At 44.2% G+C, this 19,516-nt stretch overlaps 1 protein-coding gene across 2 annotated transcripts in view; it reads right to left on the bottom strand.

The window, feature by feature from the left end:
* Positions 1-929: 929 nt before the first annotated feature.
* The window catches only part of slc66a3 (solute carrier family 66 member 3), a 29,988-nt gene continuing 11,401 nt past the window's right edge, over positions 930-19,516 (bottom strand). The window contains exons 4-7 of one of the 2 annotated variants that reach the window (XM_007897083.2): positions 19,007-19,064; positions 12,187-12,307; positions 11,071-11,112; positions 930-3,637 (exon numbers count right to left, since the gene is read on the bottom strand). In XM_007897083.2, coding sequence (XP_007895274.1) covers positions 3,501-3,637; positions 11,071-11,112; positions 12,187-12,307; positions 19,007-19,064 — 358 coding nt within the window. In that variant the 3' untranslated portion in view covers positions 930-3,500. The remainder of the gene's footprint in view (positions 3,638-11,070; positions 11,113-12,186; positions 12,308-19,006; positions 19,065-19,516) is intronic. The other variant, XM_042333540.1, reaches the window with a different exon arrangement.

Below are 19,516 nucleotides of genomic sequence, written 5' to 3'. Positions count from 1 at the left end.
GTTCAGGAGATCAAGCAACTTACGCCCACAAAATATACAGACAATTCACTTTACATTCTGTGAAGCACTTTGAGATGTCTCAAAAAGACATGGTAAGGCTCTAGATCAAATGCAAGGATTATATTACTTATCTCCCTAGAGATGTAGAACATTTGCCTTCATAGACCAGAGAGAAAGCTGAAGGTCTCACCTGTCTTTACTGTGTATAGCACAATGTGTTCTTTCCATAATTTGTAAATTCAAACCATATTGTTGAAATGCAACTGCTGCGTTTCTTTGTTTTCTTTCTTCCCTCAACTCGTTAGGAAAATGGATCAGTGGTAGCCTAGGAGCTGGGAGTATAAATAGGATGGAGGCAGTTGCATGCAGGGCGAAGTGGGGGGGTGGAGGGGATCAGTCGTGTCACCTTTACGTTGCTCTTTGTGCTGCCTCATACCTCCCACTCCAGCTCTCTGGACTTGTGTTGTACATGACACAAGGCAGCATGGATACTCTTAAGCATGGTGATGCGTTTCCGCATGTGTCAGGTACCCAGCTGATCAAAGCAACGTGGCAGGTATCAGGCAGCAGACAGCGATGGGAAGAGAGGTGGAGCAGTAGGTAAAGGCTCCATACAAATACTTAAAGGCTGAGGGAGGTAGTTCCCCCTATTATTGGCTCCACTATTTGATGGAGGATCCACCTCAAGATTGAAAAAGTACATTTTGAAAAAACAGCCACATAAATGGCACCTTATGCTGGGAAAAAAATGCTCCTCAGTGTAAAGTGCGTCGCTTCCAGGGAACCCCCGTGTACATGGTTTCGACTCAAATCACTCCAACTCGCAAGAAGGAAGAGAAAGTAAGGCATATTGGTAGATTGCACTCTGATCATATAGTGTGAAAGCATTCACTTATATGAAAAATATGTAATATTTTGTATACATTATACAAATGTTTAAACTATTTATTTGTTATTACATTTCCTTTCTTTACATAGAAAATTGCTTATAAAGACAAGGGAGAAGAATACAAAATCAATCTTTATCACCATCTGTGATAAGCAAACCCTGCGTTTTCATAATATGTTGTCACTGTTAAAATTACAGCCATTTTTCACGCAGAGATGCAACATATAACCTGTAACTGCATAAAAATGACTTGATTTCTCCTTTCGTGACATTTTAGATTTCTCATGAAATTGTTAACTTATCCTAGGTCTAGTTGCAGTTGCACAGGTGCCTGACACCCTCTAGGATTTTTTTCATCTGGACACTGGGTCCCAAAATCACGGTATTAGAGACCGTTATCTTTCACCAATTACAGCATAAAGTAACATATGCAACACCACCCATCCATATACAATGTATACTGTGCTGAACACTACTTAAACAGACTCGCTATCCAAACTGCCAGAACTCTCCAGACTGCCCTGGGTCTATATTTATTTCGTTACGCTATGTAACTGTCTTAATTCAATCAAGCATAACATTCAAATACATACTTGATTACAAAGGACAGTAAAATAACATTGTAATCTAGTCAGTACCAGTCCTATTTTTTTTACAAAAATACTTTCTTAGCAAACTGTCCAATTCCTTCTTGAATGTGTTCACATAAGCCTGGCTGGTAATTTGATTTCAAAATAGTTTATTTATCCAAATGACTCTGGGATTAGTACCCAATAATTTCTCCACACTACAATTCCTCAGACTGTTAGTGTGGGTTTGAGCCCTCTCTAGGTGGATGGCAAGTATCAGGAATTCCCTGTGAGCTTCCTGGTTCTAAAATAACAGATTTTAATAGGGGGAAAAAAATTCTAAAACTAGAAACACAATCACATTAGAAATGTAAAACTACAAAATTCTGTTTCGGAGGTAATGTCTATTTGGAAAAAAATGAAGCTGCTTCTAACCTTTAAAAATCCACAAAAATAAATTTACCATTAAATATCTCTTAGGTTAAAACCAGGTCATTTAAAAAGTGAAGCAATAGCCACAAAGCCACTATATTATAAATTCTAAATATTTCCTTTTTTAGAAGAGTCTGGCTTGTCCTAAACCAGAGGTCTCCAACCGGTCACATGCTCAATAAAAACAAGGGGAAGGAACAATATTTACCAGTTTAAACATTAACATTTTTATTTCACGTTGCATGAAATACTTTGTATCTGGCTTTGTTTTCAATTGGAGTCAATAACTACAGTTCTATTGCTCCTTTCTCTTGCCTTTTTGATCATATGCGGGAGCACTACCTACTGGCAATCAATCGGTTAGTGATCCCTGTATTAAACACTTGACTGTATACCTTTGACCTGGCACCTTCTCTACCATTGCAAACCCTAGAGGCAGAGCTGGGAAAATGTAAGCAGTGCAATTTCAGGGCAAGCATTGTGGCAGCATGTTTAAGGCATGGGAGAGGATTGGTTCCACTTCCCAGTTGAAATGTCAAATGAAATAAAAATTGACCTTTGTGTGTTTCTTGTAATAATGTTATACAATATCTAAGAGTAGATGCAAGGTGAGGTGATGAGAGGATCTGATTTGGTCATCACATTTTCTTAGATCTGCTCAGTGGATTTGTGTGAGGGTTTGCTGTCTTGATGTAGCAAACAATTATGCTTCACTGCATTTTCACTCCTATAGATATTTTTTCTGACAAACAACTATTAACAAATGTCATTACTATTTTCACTTTGGTCCAAAAGTTGTTAATATTGCAACTTGTTAAAGACTGGGCAGTTAAAGTTGTTAATAGAATTTGCCAAGAAGCGATCGTTTTCTTATCAGAATGTGCATACAAACGCTCTTGAGTTACTACTCCAACCATAATGGATATGATATAGTGAACACTGGCAAATCAAGTTCACAGAAAAGTTACTTAGCTGGATTTTGTAAGCTGCCAAAATTCATAATTACTTAAGAGAATCAGTTTACTGCAGTACAATGAGATTTAAGACTCCAGCAGAGATCGGGACTAGAGTCTCCTGCTCTCAATAGCAGTGTTGCACTTGGCTGTCAGGAAGTGCTGATTTTCTGATTTGCAAATAAACGCTTCCTGTTTTTATGGTGCATTCCTAAGGTCGCCAGCCCCTCACCAAATAAAAACAAGAAAGGTTTGACCTAGAGGTAAGAGTGGTTTCCTCTCACCCACTTACTATTAGTTAGAGGGAATGAATGAATAGAATCCACTGTGGACATAGGAACTTTGATCTGAACAAAACAAATACAATTGTGTACCTTAACACCAACCATCTATTCCAGCAAGGACTCTACTTAATCATACAGTGATAATAATAGAAGGCTCTGCCTATGTCACATCATTTATATACTGTATTTAGAAAGGAACTCAATGTACCCACACACACAGGCTGATAAGTATCTCAATTGTATCTTAAGAGGAGAATCTAAAAGTTCTCAGACTATTTGTAATGCAAGTCTATGTACCACATTAGCAATAAAACACAGACTATAACGTTGCTGAGTGATTGTCTTCAATGCAGAATCCAATGAAGCTGTTGTTTTATTCAGCCTTCGGGTGTTGCTTCTTACTTTGTTGCTCCTTTTGATCCTTTTTCTCCTCTTTGCCCTTCCGGTAGTACAGGATGTAGATCAAAACCCACAAGTTCAGCGCACATATAACTACAAACCGCGTGACCACTAGGGGAAAAGGAAAATGTTTTTAGAACATGCCAACATTTTCTGCAAATCTTTGTGCGTTTTATTAGTCCCACAATACAAGCTTAAAATCAGTGTCTAGGAAATATTACATTTTATCATCTTAATTCTTAACTATCAAATACATCATCACGTCATATACTTTAGACGCTGGCCAGTATAAAAGCTGACACAAATCAATTGTCTCGTCCAAGGCATTTACTTACAAGCACTACTTAAAATGCTTATTTTACGACTTTTGGGTTAACACATCAGAAATGAAAAATCTCGAGTCACCTAAATAGCTTTTATTTCCTCACCCATCTTACTTCCTCCTTCCCCTTAAAAGTGCTTTTGGCTCATTTTTCCTTTGATTGATTCCAGAGATTTCAGCCCCTGCTCACTTGAGTGGGGTCATTATATTTAGTGTGAGTCTGCTAGGAACACCACCAAGCTTTTGACCAAATCACAACCAGAATCAATTTTGTTCTCAATTGATATCCACACAGGCCCTCAGGAGCAGGAACCTTGTCAGATTTTCCCCTAGGCAATGAGACCAATTGTAATAATAATAATCCTTGCATTTGATATAGCGCCTTGTCACGTCATTGAGATGGCTCAAAGCACTTCACAGGATATACTGTAAAGTAAATTGACTGTATTTTAATAATCCTTGAATTTGATATAGCGCTTTTCACGTCGGGAGGACGTCCCAAAGCGCTTCACAGAATATACTGTAAAGTGAATTGACTGTATATTTGTGGGCAAACGCGGCAGCCAATTGCGCACAGCAGATTGAAAATGACCAATTTATTATTGTTTTGGGTTTTGGAGGGATTATTATTATTATATCTCCACATTGCTGCTAGGATAGGATTTTCCAGCCTTTCTGTCTAATTTAGTTGGGGATTGAACCTCCTCTCCAGCTACCGCTCCATCTCTAACCTCCCATTCCTCTCCAAGATCCTGAAATGAGTCGTCGCGTCCCAGCTCCGCTCCTTTCTCTCTCGCCATTCCCTCCAATCCGGCTTCCACAGCCCTGGTCAAAGTCACTAATGACATTCTGAACATCTGTGATCAGGGCTCCCTCTGCCTCCTTGTCCTCCTCGATATCTCTGCCACCTTCGACCACTCCATCCTCATACACCGCCTCTCCGCTTCACTCAATCTTCACAGACCTGCCATTGCCTGGTTCAATTCCTATCTCTCTCACCGTCTCCACTTTGTTGCCTTTAACGGTTTCTCCTCCAGCCCCCGCACTGTCATGTCTGGCGTCCCCCAGGGCTGTGTCCTTGGCCCTCTCCTCTTTAATATCTACATACTCCCCCTTGGTGACATCATCCAGACATGGGGTCAACTTCCACATGTATGCGGATGACACCAACTCTATCTTTGTGCCTCCACCTCAACTCCAGGACCACTGCTGTCCTGACAGACTGCCTGTCGGACATCAAGTCCTGGATGAGGGCAAATTTCCTACAGTTGAATGTGATCCAGACTGAGGCCCTCCTGATTGGCTCACGCCAGTGCCTCAGCACCTCAGGCTCCGGCAGCATCAACCTCCATGGTTGCACACTTCAACTCACCAACCCAGTCAGGAACCTGGGTGTCTTGTTCAATCCTCAACTGTCTTTTCTTCCCCACATCCAAGCCATGACCCACTCTGCCTTCCCTCACCTCCGTAACATTGCCCGACTCCACCACTACTTCGCCCCTCAGGCCGCTGAAACTCTTGTTCATGCCTTCATCACCTTCCAGGCTCGACTATGCAAACGCCCTGCTTGTCGGCCTTCCCAACTCCTCCCTCCACAGGCTGCAGATAATCCAGAACTCTGCAGCCCGTGTCCTCTCCCGCACCAAACTCCGTGAACCCATCTCCCTCACTCTCGCCCGACTCCATTGGCTCTCTATCCTTCAGAAGATCCAGTTCAAGATCCTGGTCCTCACCTACAGCCCTCCTTGGCCTCGCCCCACCCTACCTCTGCGACCTCCTAACCTTCTACCAATCCGCCTGTTCCCTCCACTCAGCCGACTCTGGCCTACTCCACATCCCCCGACCCACCCGCCCCACCATTGGCGGGAGAGCCTTCAGCCACTCTGCCCCCAACCTCTGGAATTCCATCCACCAGTCATTCCGCCTCACCCCCTCCTTAGCCTTCTTCAAGTCCCGTCTCAAGACCCTCCTCTTCGACCATGCCATCAGCCACCCCCCTTCCTCTCCCCTCCCTTCTCCCCCTGACCCAGCTCAGGTCTGAAATGCTGTACACTGTCCAGCACCTTGGGACGTCCTCCTGACGTAAAAGGCGCAATACAAACGTAATCTTCTTGCTGTTGAACCACATGTGCACTGAGCGTGAAAAATAAAAAAAACAGCTTGCACTTGAATGGCACCTTTCATGTAGGATGAAGATCTCAATGTTTAACAGCTATAACAGCGCGCACCAAACAGGAAAAAGGGGAAGCAGCAAATATATCAAACTGCTTAAGGGACTTGTTACAGGAAGTGAAACTAAATTTGGAAAAGGCATTGATCTAGTGTTGGCTGGCTCAGTTGGTTAGCCTCTGGATTAGAAGATTGTGAAACCATGTCAGGACTTTATCGCATAGTTCAGGCTGATATCCCAATGTAATGCTGGCAGTCATTGCACTTTGCAGAAAATTTGTGAAACTCCTTAAAAAGATCAACATAAAAGGCACAAGATCAAATGCAAGGTTCATTATCATCCAGTCCCAACTAGAGTTCTGCATGAAAGTCTGCTTACTACATTAAGGACATTCTGGCAATTCAAAGGGCAATTAGAATGGTTGCACCTGAGTTATGAGGAGGTTACAGAAGCTGGAAATGTTCATATTTGAGAATACATAAGCGATCTCATTAAAGTATTCAATATCCTAACAGGTATAGATAAACTAAACCCCAATAAGATGTTTAACTTGGTGAAAAATCTAAAACAAGGCAACATACTCTCGAGCTCAGAAGAGGGAAGGTGAACAGATATTTCAGGTTAATTATAATAATAATCTTTACATTTGGTATAGCCTTGCCCCCTCTCCCCTGTTTTAAGTCCAGTCTAAAAGGCTTCCTCTTTGACTATGCTCACAGCCACCTCCGACCACCCCCACCGGCTCAGAGTCAGGCTCCGCTACTGTTAAGCGCTCTGAGATGCCACACTGTGTGGAAGACGCTATATAAGTGAAGTTGGTGGTGGTGTTGCAGTGCCTTTCATATCAGAACATCTCAAAGTGCTTCACACAATGTACTGTAAAGTGTATGAACTCTGTATTTTGTAGGCAAATGCAACAATCGATTTGCAATACCCTACAAACATGATTCATTTATTTGGGGGATTGTTGACCAGTAACACGGGGAAAAACTCCCTTCTTTCGGTTTAATGTCTTATCTGAAGGAAGGCGCTTCTATCAAAACAGCATTCCCCCAGCACTGCATTCGAGTGTCAGCCTACACTATCTGACTCAGGGGCGAGAGTACTACCAACTGAGGGCAAGGTGGCAGGTGGAATATAAAGTGGGAAGTTATTCACCTAGGTAGTAAAAACAGAAAAGCAGATTATTTTCTTGAGGGGGAGTGACTAGGTAGTGTTAGTGTTCAGAGGGATTTGGGTGTCGTTGTAGACCTGTCACAAAAAGTTAGTATGCAGGTACAGCAAGCAACTAGGAAGGCTGATGGCATGTTTGCATTTATTGCAAAAGGGTTAGAGTACAAGAAGAGGGAAGTCTTGCTGTAACTGAGACCGCACCTAGAATATTGTGTGCAGTTTTGGTCTCCTTATTTAAGGAAGAACATACTCGCCTTAAGAGGGGGTATAACATAACATGTAGGAGCAGGACTAGGCCATTCGGCCCTTCGAGCCTGCCCCGCCATTCAATCATGGCTGATCTTCTAATCTAACTCCAGCTAATAACCTGACCCTGCCTTATCCCCATATCCCTTAATCCCTTTTGCAATAAGAAATCTATCTATCTCAGTCTTGAATATATTCAAGGACTGAGCGTCAAAAGCCCTTTGGGGTAGTGAGTTCCATACATTCACCACCCTTTGAGTGAAGAAGTTCTTCCTCAACTCAGTGCGAAAGGGCTGGCCTCTAATTTTAAGGTTGTGACACCCTGGTTTTAGTTTCTCCAACCAGGAGAAACAATCTCCCACTATCTACTCTGTCATAACCTTTGATGATCTTATAAGTTTCTATAAGATCCCCTCTAATTCTTCTATATTCTAGAGAATATAGGCCCAAATATAGGCCTATCCCTGGTACTAACCTCGTAAATCTACACTGCACCCCCTCCAAGGCAAGTACATCCTTCCTTAAATGAGGAGACCAAAACTGGACACAGTATTCCAGGTGTGGTCTCACCAGGGCCCTATACAGTTGCAGCAAGACTTCCCTACTCCTATACTCTAATCCTTTCATAATGAATGCTAACATACTGTTCGCCTTCCTAATTACTGCTGCACCTGCAGACTAACTTTCTGTGATTGGTGTACAAGGACACCCAAGTCCCTCTGGACGCTAACACATTCCAATCTCTCCCCTTCTAAAAAATAACCCACTCTCCTGTTTTTGCTTCCTAGGTGGATGACTTCACACTTCCCTACATTATACTTCATCTGCCACCTACCTGCCCAATCACCTGACCTATCCATGTCTCGCTGCATTTTTTTAATGTCGTCCTCTGTGTTGACACTTCCTCCTAGTTCTTCCTTCTAGTTTTGTGTCATCCGTGAATTTAGATATATTAACTTTGATGTCCTCATCTAGATCGTTGATGTAGATGGTAAATAGCTGAGGCCCAAGGACTGATCCTTGTGGCACTCCACTAGTCACATCCCGCCAATCTGAAAAGAACCCGTTTATCCCTATTCTGTTTCCTACCCGTTAACCATTCCCCAATCCACGTTAATATGCTCCCCCCAATTCCATGAGCCTTTATCTTTTGGACTAACTTTTTATGCGGCACTTTATTGAATGCCTTCTGGAAGTCCAAATTGACCACATCCACTGGTTCACCCTTATCTGCACTGCACTACCACACCCTTAATCAACGATTCTAAAATTTTTCCTATCACTGATGTGAGACTAACTCGCCGATAGTTCCCATCTTTTCCTTTCCACCTTTTTTAAATAGTGGTGTGACATTTGCGATCTTCCAATCCATGGGGACTGTTCCAGAATCCAACGAATTGTGGAAGATCAGACACAAGGCCTCCGCTATCTCATAAGCTACCTCTTTTAAAACCCTGGGATGCAAACCATCCGGACCAGGGGATTTGTCACTTTTTAGTGCTAACAGTTTCCCTAGCACCAATTCTCTACTAATGAAAATTTCCCTAAGTTGCTCCCTGTCCTTATCCCTTTGGTGCATCTCTATTGTTGGTAGACTTGTTGTGTCTTCTAGGGTGAAGACAGATGCAAAGTACCCATTTAGGGACTCTGCCATGTCCTTATCCCCCATTACAACTTCTCCCGTCTCTGACTGGTGGACCTACATTTACCCTCACCAGCCTATTCCTCTTAATGTATTTGTAAAAGCTTTTACAATCTGACTTAATGTTCCTAGCTAGCTTATCCTCATACTCCTTTTTCTCGCTCTTAATGAGTTTTTTAGTTTTATTTTGCTGGTTTCTAAAACTCTCCCAATCTTCAGATTTGCCGCTTTTCTTGGCAGTTTTATAAGCCTTTTCTTTTAATTTGATGCTTTCCCTAACTGCTCTAGTTAGCCACGGATGACTTGCTTTCCCTGTGGTACTCTTATTCCGCAAGGGAATATGTGACCGCTGAGAATTATGCACTACATCCTTAAATATATGCCACTGTTGGGTCTACATTTTTACCTCTTAATCTTATTCTCCAGTCTATTTTACCTAAATCTTTCCTCATACCTACAAAACTAGCCCTATTTAAATTCAGAATACTTAATAATAATAATAATAATAATAATCCTTGCATTTGATATAGCGCTTTTCACGTCGATAGGACGTCCCAAAGCGCTTCACAGAATATACTGTAAAGTGAATTGACTGTATATTTGAGGGCGAACGCGGCAGCCAATTGCGCACAGCAATGTCCCACAAACAGTCGTAGATTGAAAATGACCAATTTATTATTGTTTTTGTTTTTGGAGGGATTATTATTAGGCGTGTGGAGTAAGGAAACTTGCCCAAGGTTTCGCCCTGCCTGGAATTGAACTCAGGTCTCTCGCTTGCAAAGCGAGTGCTCTAACCACTGAGCTACAGGACTCCATTTAACTATATCTCTCTCTAACTTAATGCAGAATTCGATCATATTGTGATCACTCTGCCCTAGAGGCTAATACCTACACTGCCAACTTGTCCTGTTTCGTTACACAAAACAAGGTCTAGGATGGCCCTTGCCCTAGTTGGTTCCTCGGCATGCTGCTCGAGAAAGTTATCTCTCATACACTCAATGAACTCTTCTTCTGACCTACTTTTGCTGATTTGGAGATTGAAATCACCCACTATTATCGCTTTACCTTTCCTACATGCTCCACTGATTTCTTGATTGATACCCTGTGCTATATTGTGATCGCTGTTTGGGGTCTATAAACCACTCCCATTAATATTTTCTGCCCTTTATTATTTTTTATTTCCACCCATATTGTCTCGACGTCCTGGTCATCGGATTTCAGATCCTTCCTCTCCGCTGCTTTTATTTCATCCCTAATTAACAAGGCTACCCCCCACCTCTTTTCCCACAGTGCCTATCTTTCCTGTAAACTGAGAACCCTGGAATATTTACTCCCACCTTAGATCTCCTTGTAATCTTGTTTCAGTGATGGTTACTAGATCGTACCCATATGTTTCTATCTGTGCAGTGTATATTCACAAGGTTAGTTCCTGGGATGAGGGGGGTTGACCTATGAGGATAGGTTGAGGAAACTTGGCCTATATTCTCTAGAATATAGAAGAATTAGGGGTGATCTTATAGAATGGGGCTTGACAGAGTAGACAGTGTGAGACTGTTTCTCCTGATAGGAGAATCTAGAACTAGGCGTCACAGTCTTAAGATTAAGGGACAGCCCTTTCGAACAGAGTTGAGGAAACACTTCTTCACTCAGAGGGCAGTGAATTTATGGAATTCTCTACCCCAGAAGGCTGTAGATGCTCAGTCCTTGAACATATTCAAGTCTGAGATTGATAGATTTCTAAAGGATAGAGGGATTAAGGGATATGGGGATATGACGGGCAGTTAGAAGATCAGCCATGATCTTATTGAATGGCGGGGCAGGCTCGAGGGGCTGAATGGCCTACTCCTGCTCCTAATTCCTATGTTCCTATGAGCCAGACTGATGCCAGTTATTCTGCACAGAGCTCGGACCCATACACAACCATGCGGTGGATGAGGGAGGGATTAATCTGGAGGATACCAGGTCAAACTCTTTGTGTAGAAACTATTCACCTGCAGGGTCCTCAGTGGTCATCATTGTAGTGCAAATTCTTGCTGTATATAAAAAAACAGTGATCAGTGGAATAATTCAAGGCTCACCAAGCAATATTGTTAAACAGTGTAAATATTACCTAATATTGAGAACTGACTAATGTTGTTAGTATTAATATTGAATTAATAATTTTAATAATAATAAACCTCCTAACCCCCTACCAACCCGCCCATTCTTTCCACTCAGCCGGCTCTGGCCTGCTCCACGTCCCCTGACCCACCCGCCCCACCATTGGCGGGAGAGCCTTTAGCTACTCTGCCCCCAACCTCTGGTGTACATCCCCCAATCACTCCGCTTGCCTCCTCCTTAGCCTCCTTCAAATCCCACCTCAAGACCCTCCTCTTTGACCATGTCATCGGCTGCCCCGATCCCCTCCCCTCCCTTGGGACGTGAAAGGAGCTATACAAATGTAATCTTGTTATTGTTGCTCATCTTCTCCCCCTTCCCCAGACGATAATCACTAGTCAGTCATCTGAGCCGTCACTAGGTGGATGGCTGGTACCAGGGAAAAGCGAGCTTCCTGGTGAGCATTACAGCTCAGCATGAAATGCGTGAGAGCATTGCCCACAGCTCGGACACACATCATGTCCCATTGAACGATGGTGCCACTAGTTGGAGGGCAGAGCTTGAGCAGCAGCTAATTAACAATTTACAAGCCAGTCGAGGTGGATTCCAAGCCCCGGATATATGAACATCTGTTCACAAACCTGTACTTCAGGTAACACCTTCCAGCAGCTGTCACCCCCAACCTCAGAGCTTCCTCATCTGCTATCTGATGGACATCTGCACAATCTCTAATGTCAGGAGGCTGAAGGCTAAGATCACGCAGTATTTCTGGGACCGTGATGAGCAGTCGCAAGGATTTTTCCAGTGGCTATCTTTAAGTAAGTTACAAGTTTTCTTTTAAAAAAAGTAGATTTTTCAGGATTAGAAATAATTGCTACAGGAACATATAGCTTCCCAATAAAAATGCTACAAATTGGTGAATTAAGTCTGGGACGCTAACTGTGTGACGGGCGCTAGATAAATGCAGGTTGTTATTGCTGTTGTTGAATACAGTTTACAGTCCCACTTACCTGCTGAAGTGTAGACAGCAAAACCCCAGGTCAGGGCACTCACTTGACCAGAGTCTCGGGTCTCCCGCAGAGATTTAAGTTGAGCGTATTTACTTGATGCACTGATGAAAGTGGACATATTCTACAGTAGAAAGGAGAAATGTGATCACCGCCAAAGTGGGGGGAAAAATGATCAAAAATAACCTTTTCCCAGTCACAGCAAGTCAAATACAGCCAGCCTCTTTTGCCCAAAGCAATCAAAGATGAATTTCAGAGTCAAACAAATTATCTTTGAAAAAAAATGTAAGAAATGTTATTTTCCCTTAGGCCATCGTCATGTCCGCTATTCCCATTCCCACCTAAGAGAGCAGACAAAATGACCCTCCACGGGTTCCCTGGCAATGCAGCTGAAGCCAAACACTAAAGTGCACAAGTGTGGTCGGAGCTGGCAGGACCCAGTGATTTCCCGTCCCTCCAACCAATTCAATATCATTATCTTTGGCATTCGGTGAAAACGTCACTCAACACTGAGCTGAATCCAATGTGCATTCTCGGAATGAGGAAAATCATTCGGAAAGGGAGGAGGAGAAGAAGGGAAATCACTTTTCTGAGCTTAGTTGTATTCAAGCCAGCAGTGAGGATTACCTGGGCAAACTGAAAACACAACCGTTCAGCATGAACTTGGTTTAAAACTCAAGCCTGTTTTGTAAACATCTACAGTTGATCTCACTCTACATCCCCAACTTTGCCCAGTGTTGACACCATGTGGCTAAGGATGGAGCCTGAAACGTCACTTGTACTCCACTTCAGCACTTCCACTGTTCACAGCGGCCCCTCAAGACTTCTTGTTATGCACAAAATTGGGCAAAAATACAAGAGAAAGATTATGACAAAGAGGATCAAACAAATGGAAAGATAGAGACAGAAAAAAAATGATTTCACAAATCCTGTATTTGTGATCTCGAAGGCCTGATTTTCCAATTACCCATGCAAAAAAAAAATCTAATCAGTACTCAAAAGTACTGCTGTACAAAGTCAATTTTGCTTCTATCACAGAGGGATTGGTTATCTTCCTCTATCACAGAGGGATTGGTTATCTTCCTTTGTCACAGAGGGATTGGTTATCTTCCTCTATCCCTCCGCCTTGCCCCTTCCTTCCCCATCTTCAGGTCGTGCCTGAAGACCTTCCTCTCCGATCGTGCCTGCGGTTACCTCCCCCTCCCCCCGGCTCCGCGTCATGCTCCACCACTGTCAAGCGCTCTGCGACCCGCCCTGCGTGAGGAGTGCTATATAAATGCAAGTTGTTGTTGTGAGGGTAGTTTATATGGACCAGAATTACATTTATAGAGCGCCTTTCACGGCAGGAGGACATCCCAAGGTGCTGGACAGTCAGGTTTCGGGGCCTGAGCATGGGGGAGGGGTGGGGTAGGGGTGGGGGAAGGCAAAGAGGTGAGACGGCGACTGAAGGCGCGATCGAAGAGGAGGGTCTTGAGACCGGCCTTGAAGGAGGCAAGGGAGGAAGCGAGGCGAAGGGACCGTGGGATGGAGTTCCAGACTGTGGGGACAGAGAGGCTGAAAGCCCGGCCACTGATGGTAGGGCGGGTCGGGCGGTAGACATGGAGCAGACCGGAGCCCGCTGAACGGAGGAAGCGGGCAGGTTGGTAGGGAGTCAGCAGGTCACAGAGATAAGAGGGGACAAGGCCATGGATGGCCTTGAAAGTGAAGATGAGGAACTTGAATTCGATCCTCTGGGGGATGGGGAGACAGTGGAGTCGGACGAGGATGGGAGTGATGGGGTCACGAGCCTGGTCCTGAGAGTACACGAGCTGCAGAGATTTGGATGAGCTGCAGCTTGTGAAGGGAAGAGTTGGGAAAGCTGATGAGGAGGGAGTTTACATAATCGAGCCTTGATGTGACGAATGCGTGGGTGAGGGTTTCGGCAGCCTGAGGGGTGAGGCAGTGGCAGAGTTTGGCAATGTTGCAAAGGTGGTGGTAGGCAGTGCAGCTCCTGGCGCAGATGTGGGAGAGAAAGGACAGTTCAGGGTCAAACAAGACACCCAGGGTCCTGACTGGCTTAGTGAGGTTGTGTGCAGCCGTGGAGGCTGATGCTGCCAGCGCCTGAGGTGCGGAGGAGCTGGCACGAGCCAATCGGGAGGGCCTCGGTCTTGCTGACGTTGAGTTGGAGAAAGTTGTCCCTCGTCCAGGACTTGGATGTCAGACAGGCAGTCGGTCAGGACAGCAGTGGTCCTGGAGTTGAGGGTGAAGGCAGAGAGATAGAGTTGGGTGTCATCCGCATACATGTGGAAATTTACCCCATGTCTGCGGATGATGTCACCAAGGGGGAGCATGTAGAGGGTGAAGAGAAGGGGACTGAGGACAGAGCCCCAAGGAACACCGCACAAGACGGTGCGGGGGCTGGAGGAGAAGCCGTTTGCTGCGATAAAGTGGAGGCGGTGTGAAAGGTAGGATCTGAACCAGTCAAGGACAGAACCTTGAAGATTGAAGTGGGAGGAGAGGTGGTGGAGGAAGATTGAATGGTCCACAGTATCAAAGGCGGCGGAGAGGTCAAGGAGGACGAGGAGGCAGAGGAAGCCCTGGTCACACATAATCAGGATGTCATTTGTGACTTTGACCAGAGCAACCCGATTGGAGGGGCTTGTTGAGGGAGTGGGAGGAGAGGAAAGAGCAAAGCTGGGAGGCGACAGCTCTTTCAAGGACCTTAGACAGAAAAGGGAGGTTGGAGATGGGCTGGTAGCTGGATAGATGTGATGGGTCAAGGGAAGGTTTCTTCAAGGTGGGGGTGATAGTGGCTGTTTTGAGGGGGGTAGGAACAGTGCCAGATGTCAGGGAGAGGTTGATGATGTCGGCGAGTAATGGGACAAGGAGGTGGAGCTGGGATTTAAGGAAAGTGGTGGGGATGGGATCCCGGGATCAGCTGGTGGGCTTCATGGAGGATATGGTTGTGATGACAGAGGAGGGGGTGACAGGTTCAAAGGTGAGGAGGGAGGGGTGGATTGTGGTCGGAGCGTGGGGGGAAGGTAGGGAGGGGTTGGCAGCTGAACGGATTCCCTCGATTTTGGAGTCAAGGAAGTACAGCATTTCCTCGCATTGTCGGAGGGAAGAATCTGCGAGGCGTGGTGGGGAGGGCGGAGGAGCCGGTTGGTGGTGAACAACAGGAGCCTGGGGTTGCCCTCCGCCTCCAGGATTAACCTGGATTAGAAGAACGGTTTGGCCGAGGTGAGAACGGAGCGGTAGGTTTTGATGTGGTCCAGCCAGATGTGCCGGTGGAACGTTAGGCCGGATTTGAGGCAAGTGCGTTCGGCAGCCTGCACCTGGCCCTTGAGCGAGCAGAGGTGGCTGGTGAACCAGGGAGAGGATCGGAAATAGGAGGCAGCCATGATCCAATAAAATGGTGGGGTAGGCTTGATGGCCTCCTGGTCTATTCTTGTTCCTATCTTCTGGATGGGGATCAAAGAGATAATAAAGCAGAGTGTGTAGAAGGATTAATGTCAGGGACCAAATGGTGATGCCAGTCATATTCTGACATTTTGATTTTACCAGTATTCTTTGTGAAAAGAAAGTTGAATTAGAACAGTTGCCATCTCAAAACTGCGATCATATTGCTCTTGAGGTACAGCGGGGGTTCTGGGAAGGGGGCGAGCGAGCAGGGTTTCATTTCACTGTTTGAAGTTTTACCTGTTGAAATGCACTCGAATAAAACTGGGGAACTCCCATTATTTTGCTGAATAGGGAGAGATTTGCATGTAGCATCTGACTGTTATCTTTAAATCATAAAAACACATTGCAATCGTGAGCCTGGCATTTTCACGCAGACAGGGAGGGGATAATCAACAGGGCGTTGGTCAACTTCAGATACCATTCACAACTCGGAGGCCTGTAAAGGCTGGAGTTGCTTACCATGGTCACAGGCACCGGCAAGGTTCAAACGGAGGCAAATGTAGCTCTGCACATCAACACTTTGTAACACTTATCTAATATAAAATAATAATAATCCTTGCATTTGATATAGTGCTTTTCATGTCTTCTCGACGTCTCAAAGCACTTCGCAGGATATACTGTAAAGTGAATTGGCTGTATATTGGTGGGCGAAACGCGGCAGCCAATTGCGCACAGCAGTGTCCCACAAACAGGTTATGGATTGAGTGACCAAATTATTTTTGTTTTGGAGGGATTATTATCAGGCGTGTGAAGTAAGGAAACTTGCCCAAGGTTTCACCCTACCGGGACTCCACTATTTTTATTAGCAAATCATTTCTGTCCACCTTTACTGTAGACATGCAACAAGATTTATATTAAACCCTTTATGGTGCACAAAGATTGACGCGCCAAACTTTTCTCTCTATGTACCGTGTCAGATTCACATTGAAATCCAATGTTGTGGGACTTGCTAGATTCAAGCAATTGCCCACTTATAGTGCATCAAAACATGGCTGTCACCTCCTTTGGCCGCTAGATCCCCACAACAGCTTAAACTCATTCGGTGTCCGTCACATAAAATAATGCCTCAGAGCGCTTCACAGGGGAGGAGTGAGCACTGAGTGAGGGGGAGAGGAGCGGGAGGTAGAAAAGAGGGGGAGAGGGAAGGTGACCATAGGTGTGGATGAAGGGGGGAGTCGGGGTGAGGAGACATGATGACTGACTTTTTTTAAAAAAAAATAGAAACTAATCACGGTGCAAGTACGGGCTCTGTAAGGGACACAGGTAGAATCTGATGCGAGAGCAATGATTGTTTCATACATTACTATTAGCATAGAAAAGGGCATGATCATCAGTCCGTGCTGCCACATTCACCGAGTACATGCAAAGAAAGCCAGCCCCCTTCCAGCTTTCCTAAAAATGACTATTCCTGGGTTAGCCGGTCATCCAGACATCACTTCATGTGCAAGAACTGACACAGGTGACCACCCGATGACCTGGAGATCGGCCAATTGTTAGCAAGCAGAAAGCAGCCGGATTTTGAAGCTTTCTGTCTGTATTTGGTATTTTTGGTAAGTAAATGTTGGTGTCCACACTCTACTCGAACTATAAGCGAATGCCTGTTATAACAAAGAACAATTATAATGGCCACAAAGTAAATCTTCTTCACAAGTACCCCATCCAATCACATTCTCCTGCTTACTATTTTTCACACATTGATCTAATTCTCTTTTAGAATAATTCATGGACTTTACTATAGTTTTTTGAGAGAGAATTCCACATTTCCCACATAGTGAACTCAATAACGTCAGCAGATGCCGACAGTGCTATCACACACATCATGGTGTACTGCTATAAACCTGTACGTTTCATGGAAGCATTTGAGGAAACATGTCTAAAGGCAGCTAACGGTATTCAAAAACACCCAAATATACTCCAAATAGTCAAGCAAAGCATTTTGTTAGGAATAGATTTCTTCACCTGCAGAAACAACTCACCTCTATGGCAGCCACATGTTTCAAGTGGCAACCAACAGGTCACAGGCTTGAGTGCCAGAGCTATGTTTATATATACACATACGCACACATGTAAAATAATCCTTCAATTTGATGGGAGCACCTCACCACAAATATACGGTCAATTCACTTTACAGTCTATTCTGCGAAGCACTTTGAGACATCGAGAAGACATGAAAAGCGCTATATCAATTGCAAGGATTATTATTATTATTATTATCATCATGTCAGAACATCTCCAAGCACTTCACTTAGGTTTTCTGTAAAGTGTAGCGGCTGTGTATCTTATAGACAAATCCAGCAGCCAATTTGCACAGCAATGTTCCACAGCCATGAGGGGTAAATGACCAACTTTATCTGGTGGATTGTTGGTCAGGACGCTGGGAGAATCTCCATTCTCTTTTTTGAATAGTACCACGGGATCTTTTATATCCCCCTGACGACTTGAGGACTTGGTTTAATGTCTCATCTGAAGGACGACACCTCTGAAATTGCAGCGCTGACCCAGCATTGTTTGTGGAGTCCTGTAGCTCAGTGGTTAGAGCACTTGCCTCACAAGAGACCTGGCTTCGATTCCCAGCAGAGCGAAATGTTGGGCAAGTTTCCTTACTCCACACGCCTCTGTTTACCTAGCAGTAAGTAGGAACCCAGTTGTTAGTCGACTGCCGGATCGCTTTTCCGGAGGTAATAATTCCTTCAAAGTAAAAATAATTTTGTCACTGAATCCACGACTGTTTGTGTGGACACTGCTGTGTGCAATTGGCTTCCACGTTTCGCCCCAAAAATAAACAGTCAATTCACTTTACAGTATATTCTGTCAAGCGATTTGAGTCGTCTCAAAGATGTGATAAGGCGCTATATCAAAAGCAAGGATTATTATTAATAGTGGATTGTCAATATAGACGAGAGTGCAAAGTCCCATTGTAGAGCTGAAACCCACAAGGTTCTGACTCAGAGATGAGAACACTGAGCTTTTTACAAGGCTATGAATCTCCCACCTCATTTTTTTCTGAATGTAGCATCATTTGCTGAGTTGTAGCTTCAGAACTTCATCCAAGAGACAACTGAACATCTCTCACCAGTCACTCACTATTGCATCTCAATCCCACTTCAAACCTTGCCCCCAGTCTGACAGGCAGTATTATAGCAGCATAAAGTGGACTTGTATATGCTTCTCGCTGAGGGAAACCTTGCAATGGCAAATAACCTTCCAGGGGAAACAAAAAGACCTTCAGTCCTCAGAAGAAGTCAATCAAACCAAAAAGGGAGTTGGGGCTGACCAGTCCTGTATGGTAACACACTATTGTTGATCTGTATTGCTGGACACCAGCAGTTCCCTACAAGTCAAGTTATTTCGAAATACATCTTTGTTTAAACAGAAGACTCACCATTGCCACGTCTATAATAACCTTGTGGACTGTTAGCAGACGCCAACCAATGATTAAGCTGAATGCCTGAGAATTAAGGTAGAAACTGTAACCTGCCAAACATACCAGATTCAAGACAATAACAGTAACAATATCTAAAGCTCCTACCTAATTGCCCTCGACATGTATGTTGTTATTCACAATACACCGAGTGCACCCGCAATATTACACAATTTGTTACAGAAAATAAACCAGACCATGTACATTATCAATAATGGTACAGGTCTGTAGTGATGTTAAGGATTTGCTTCAGCCTCAGATTTGCTACCCACAGATTGGATTACTATTGCCGTAGCTCACTGACAACATCTATTAGTGTTACTGGCCGTGTACAAATATTAAAAGGGATAGATTTTAATGTTAAGAATCTGTGAGATCTTTCAAGGTTTACTCATGCAATTTATGGCAACCTTTTAAGTCACTGAGTGTGACTTAACATTCTATGTGGAGTCCTGTAGCTCACTGAATAGA

This window comes from Callorhinchus milii, unplaced genomic scaffold (assembly GCF_018977255.1).
Source record: "Callorhinchus milii isolate IMCB2004 unplaced genomic scaffold, IMCB_Cmil_1.0 Scaffold3, whole genome shotgun sequence".
NCBI classification, from domain to species: domain Eukaryota; kingdom Metazoa; phylum Chordata; class Chondrichthyes; order Chimaeriformes; family Callorhinchidae; genus Callorhinchus; species Callorhinchus milii.
Note: the sequence above shows the minus strand (reverse complement) of the source record. Positions and strands in the feature narration are given on the sequence as shown.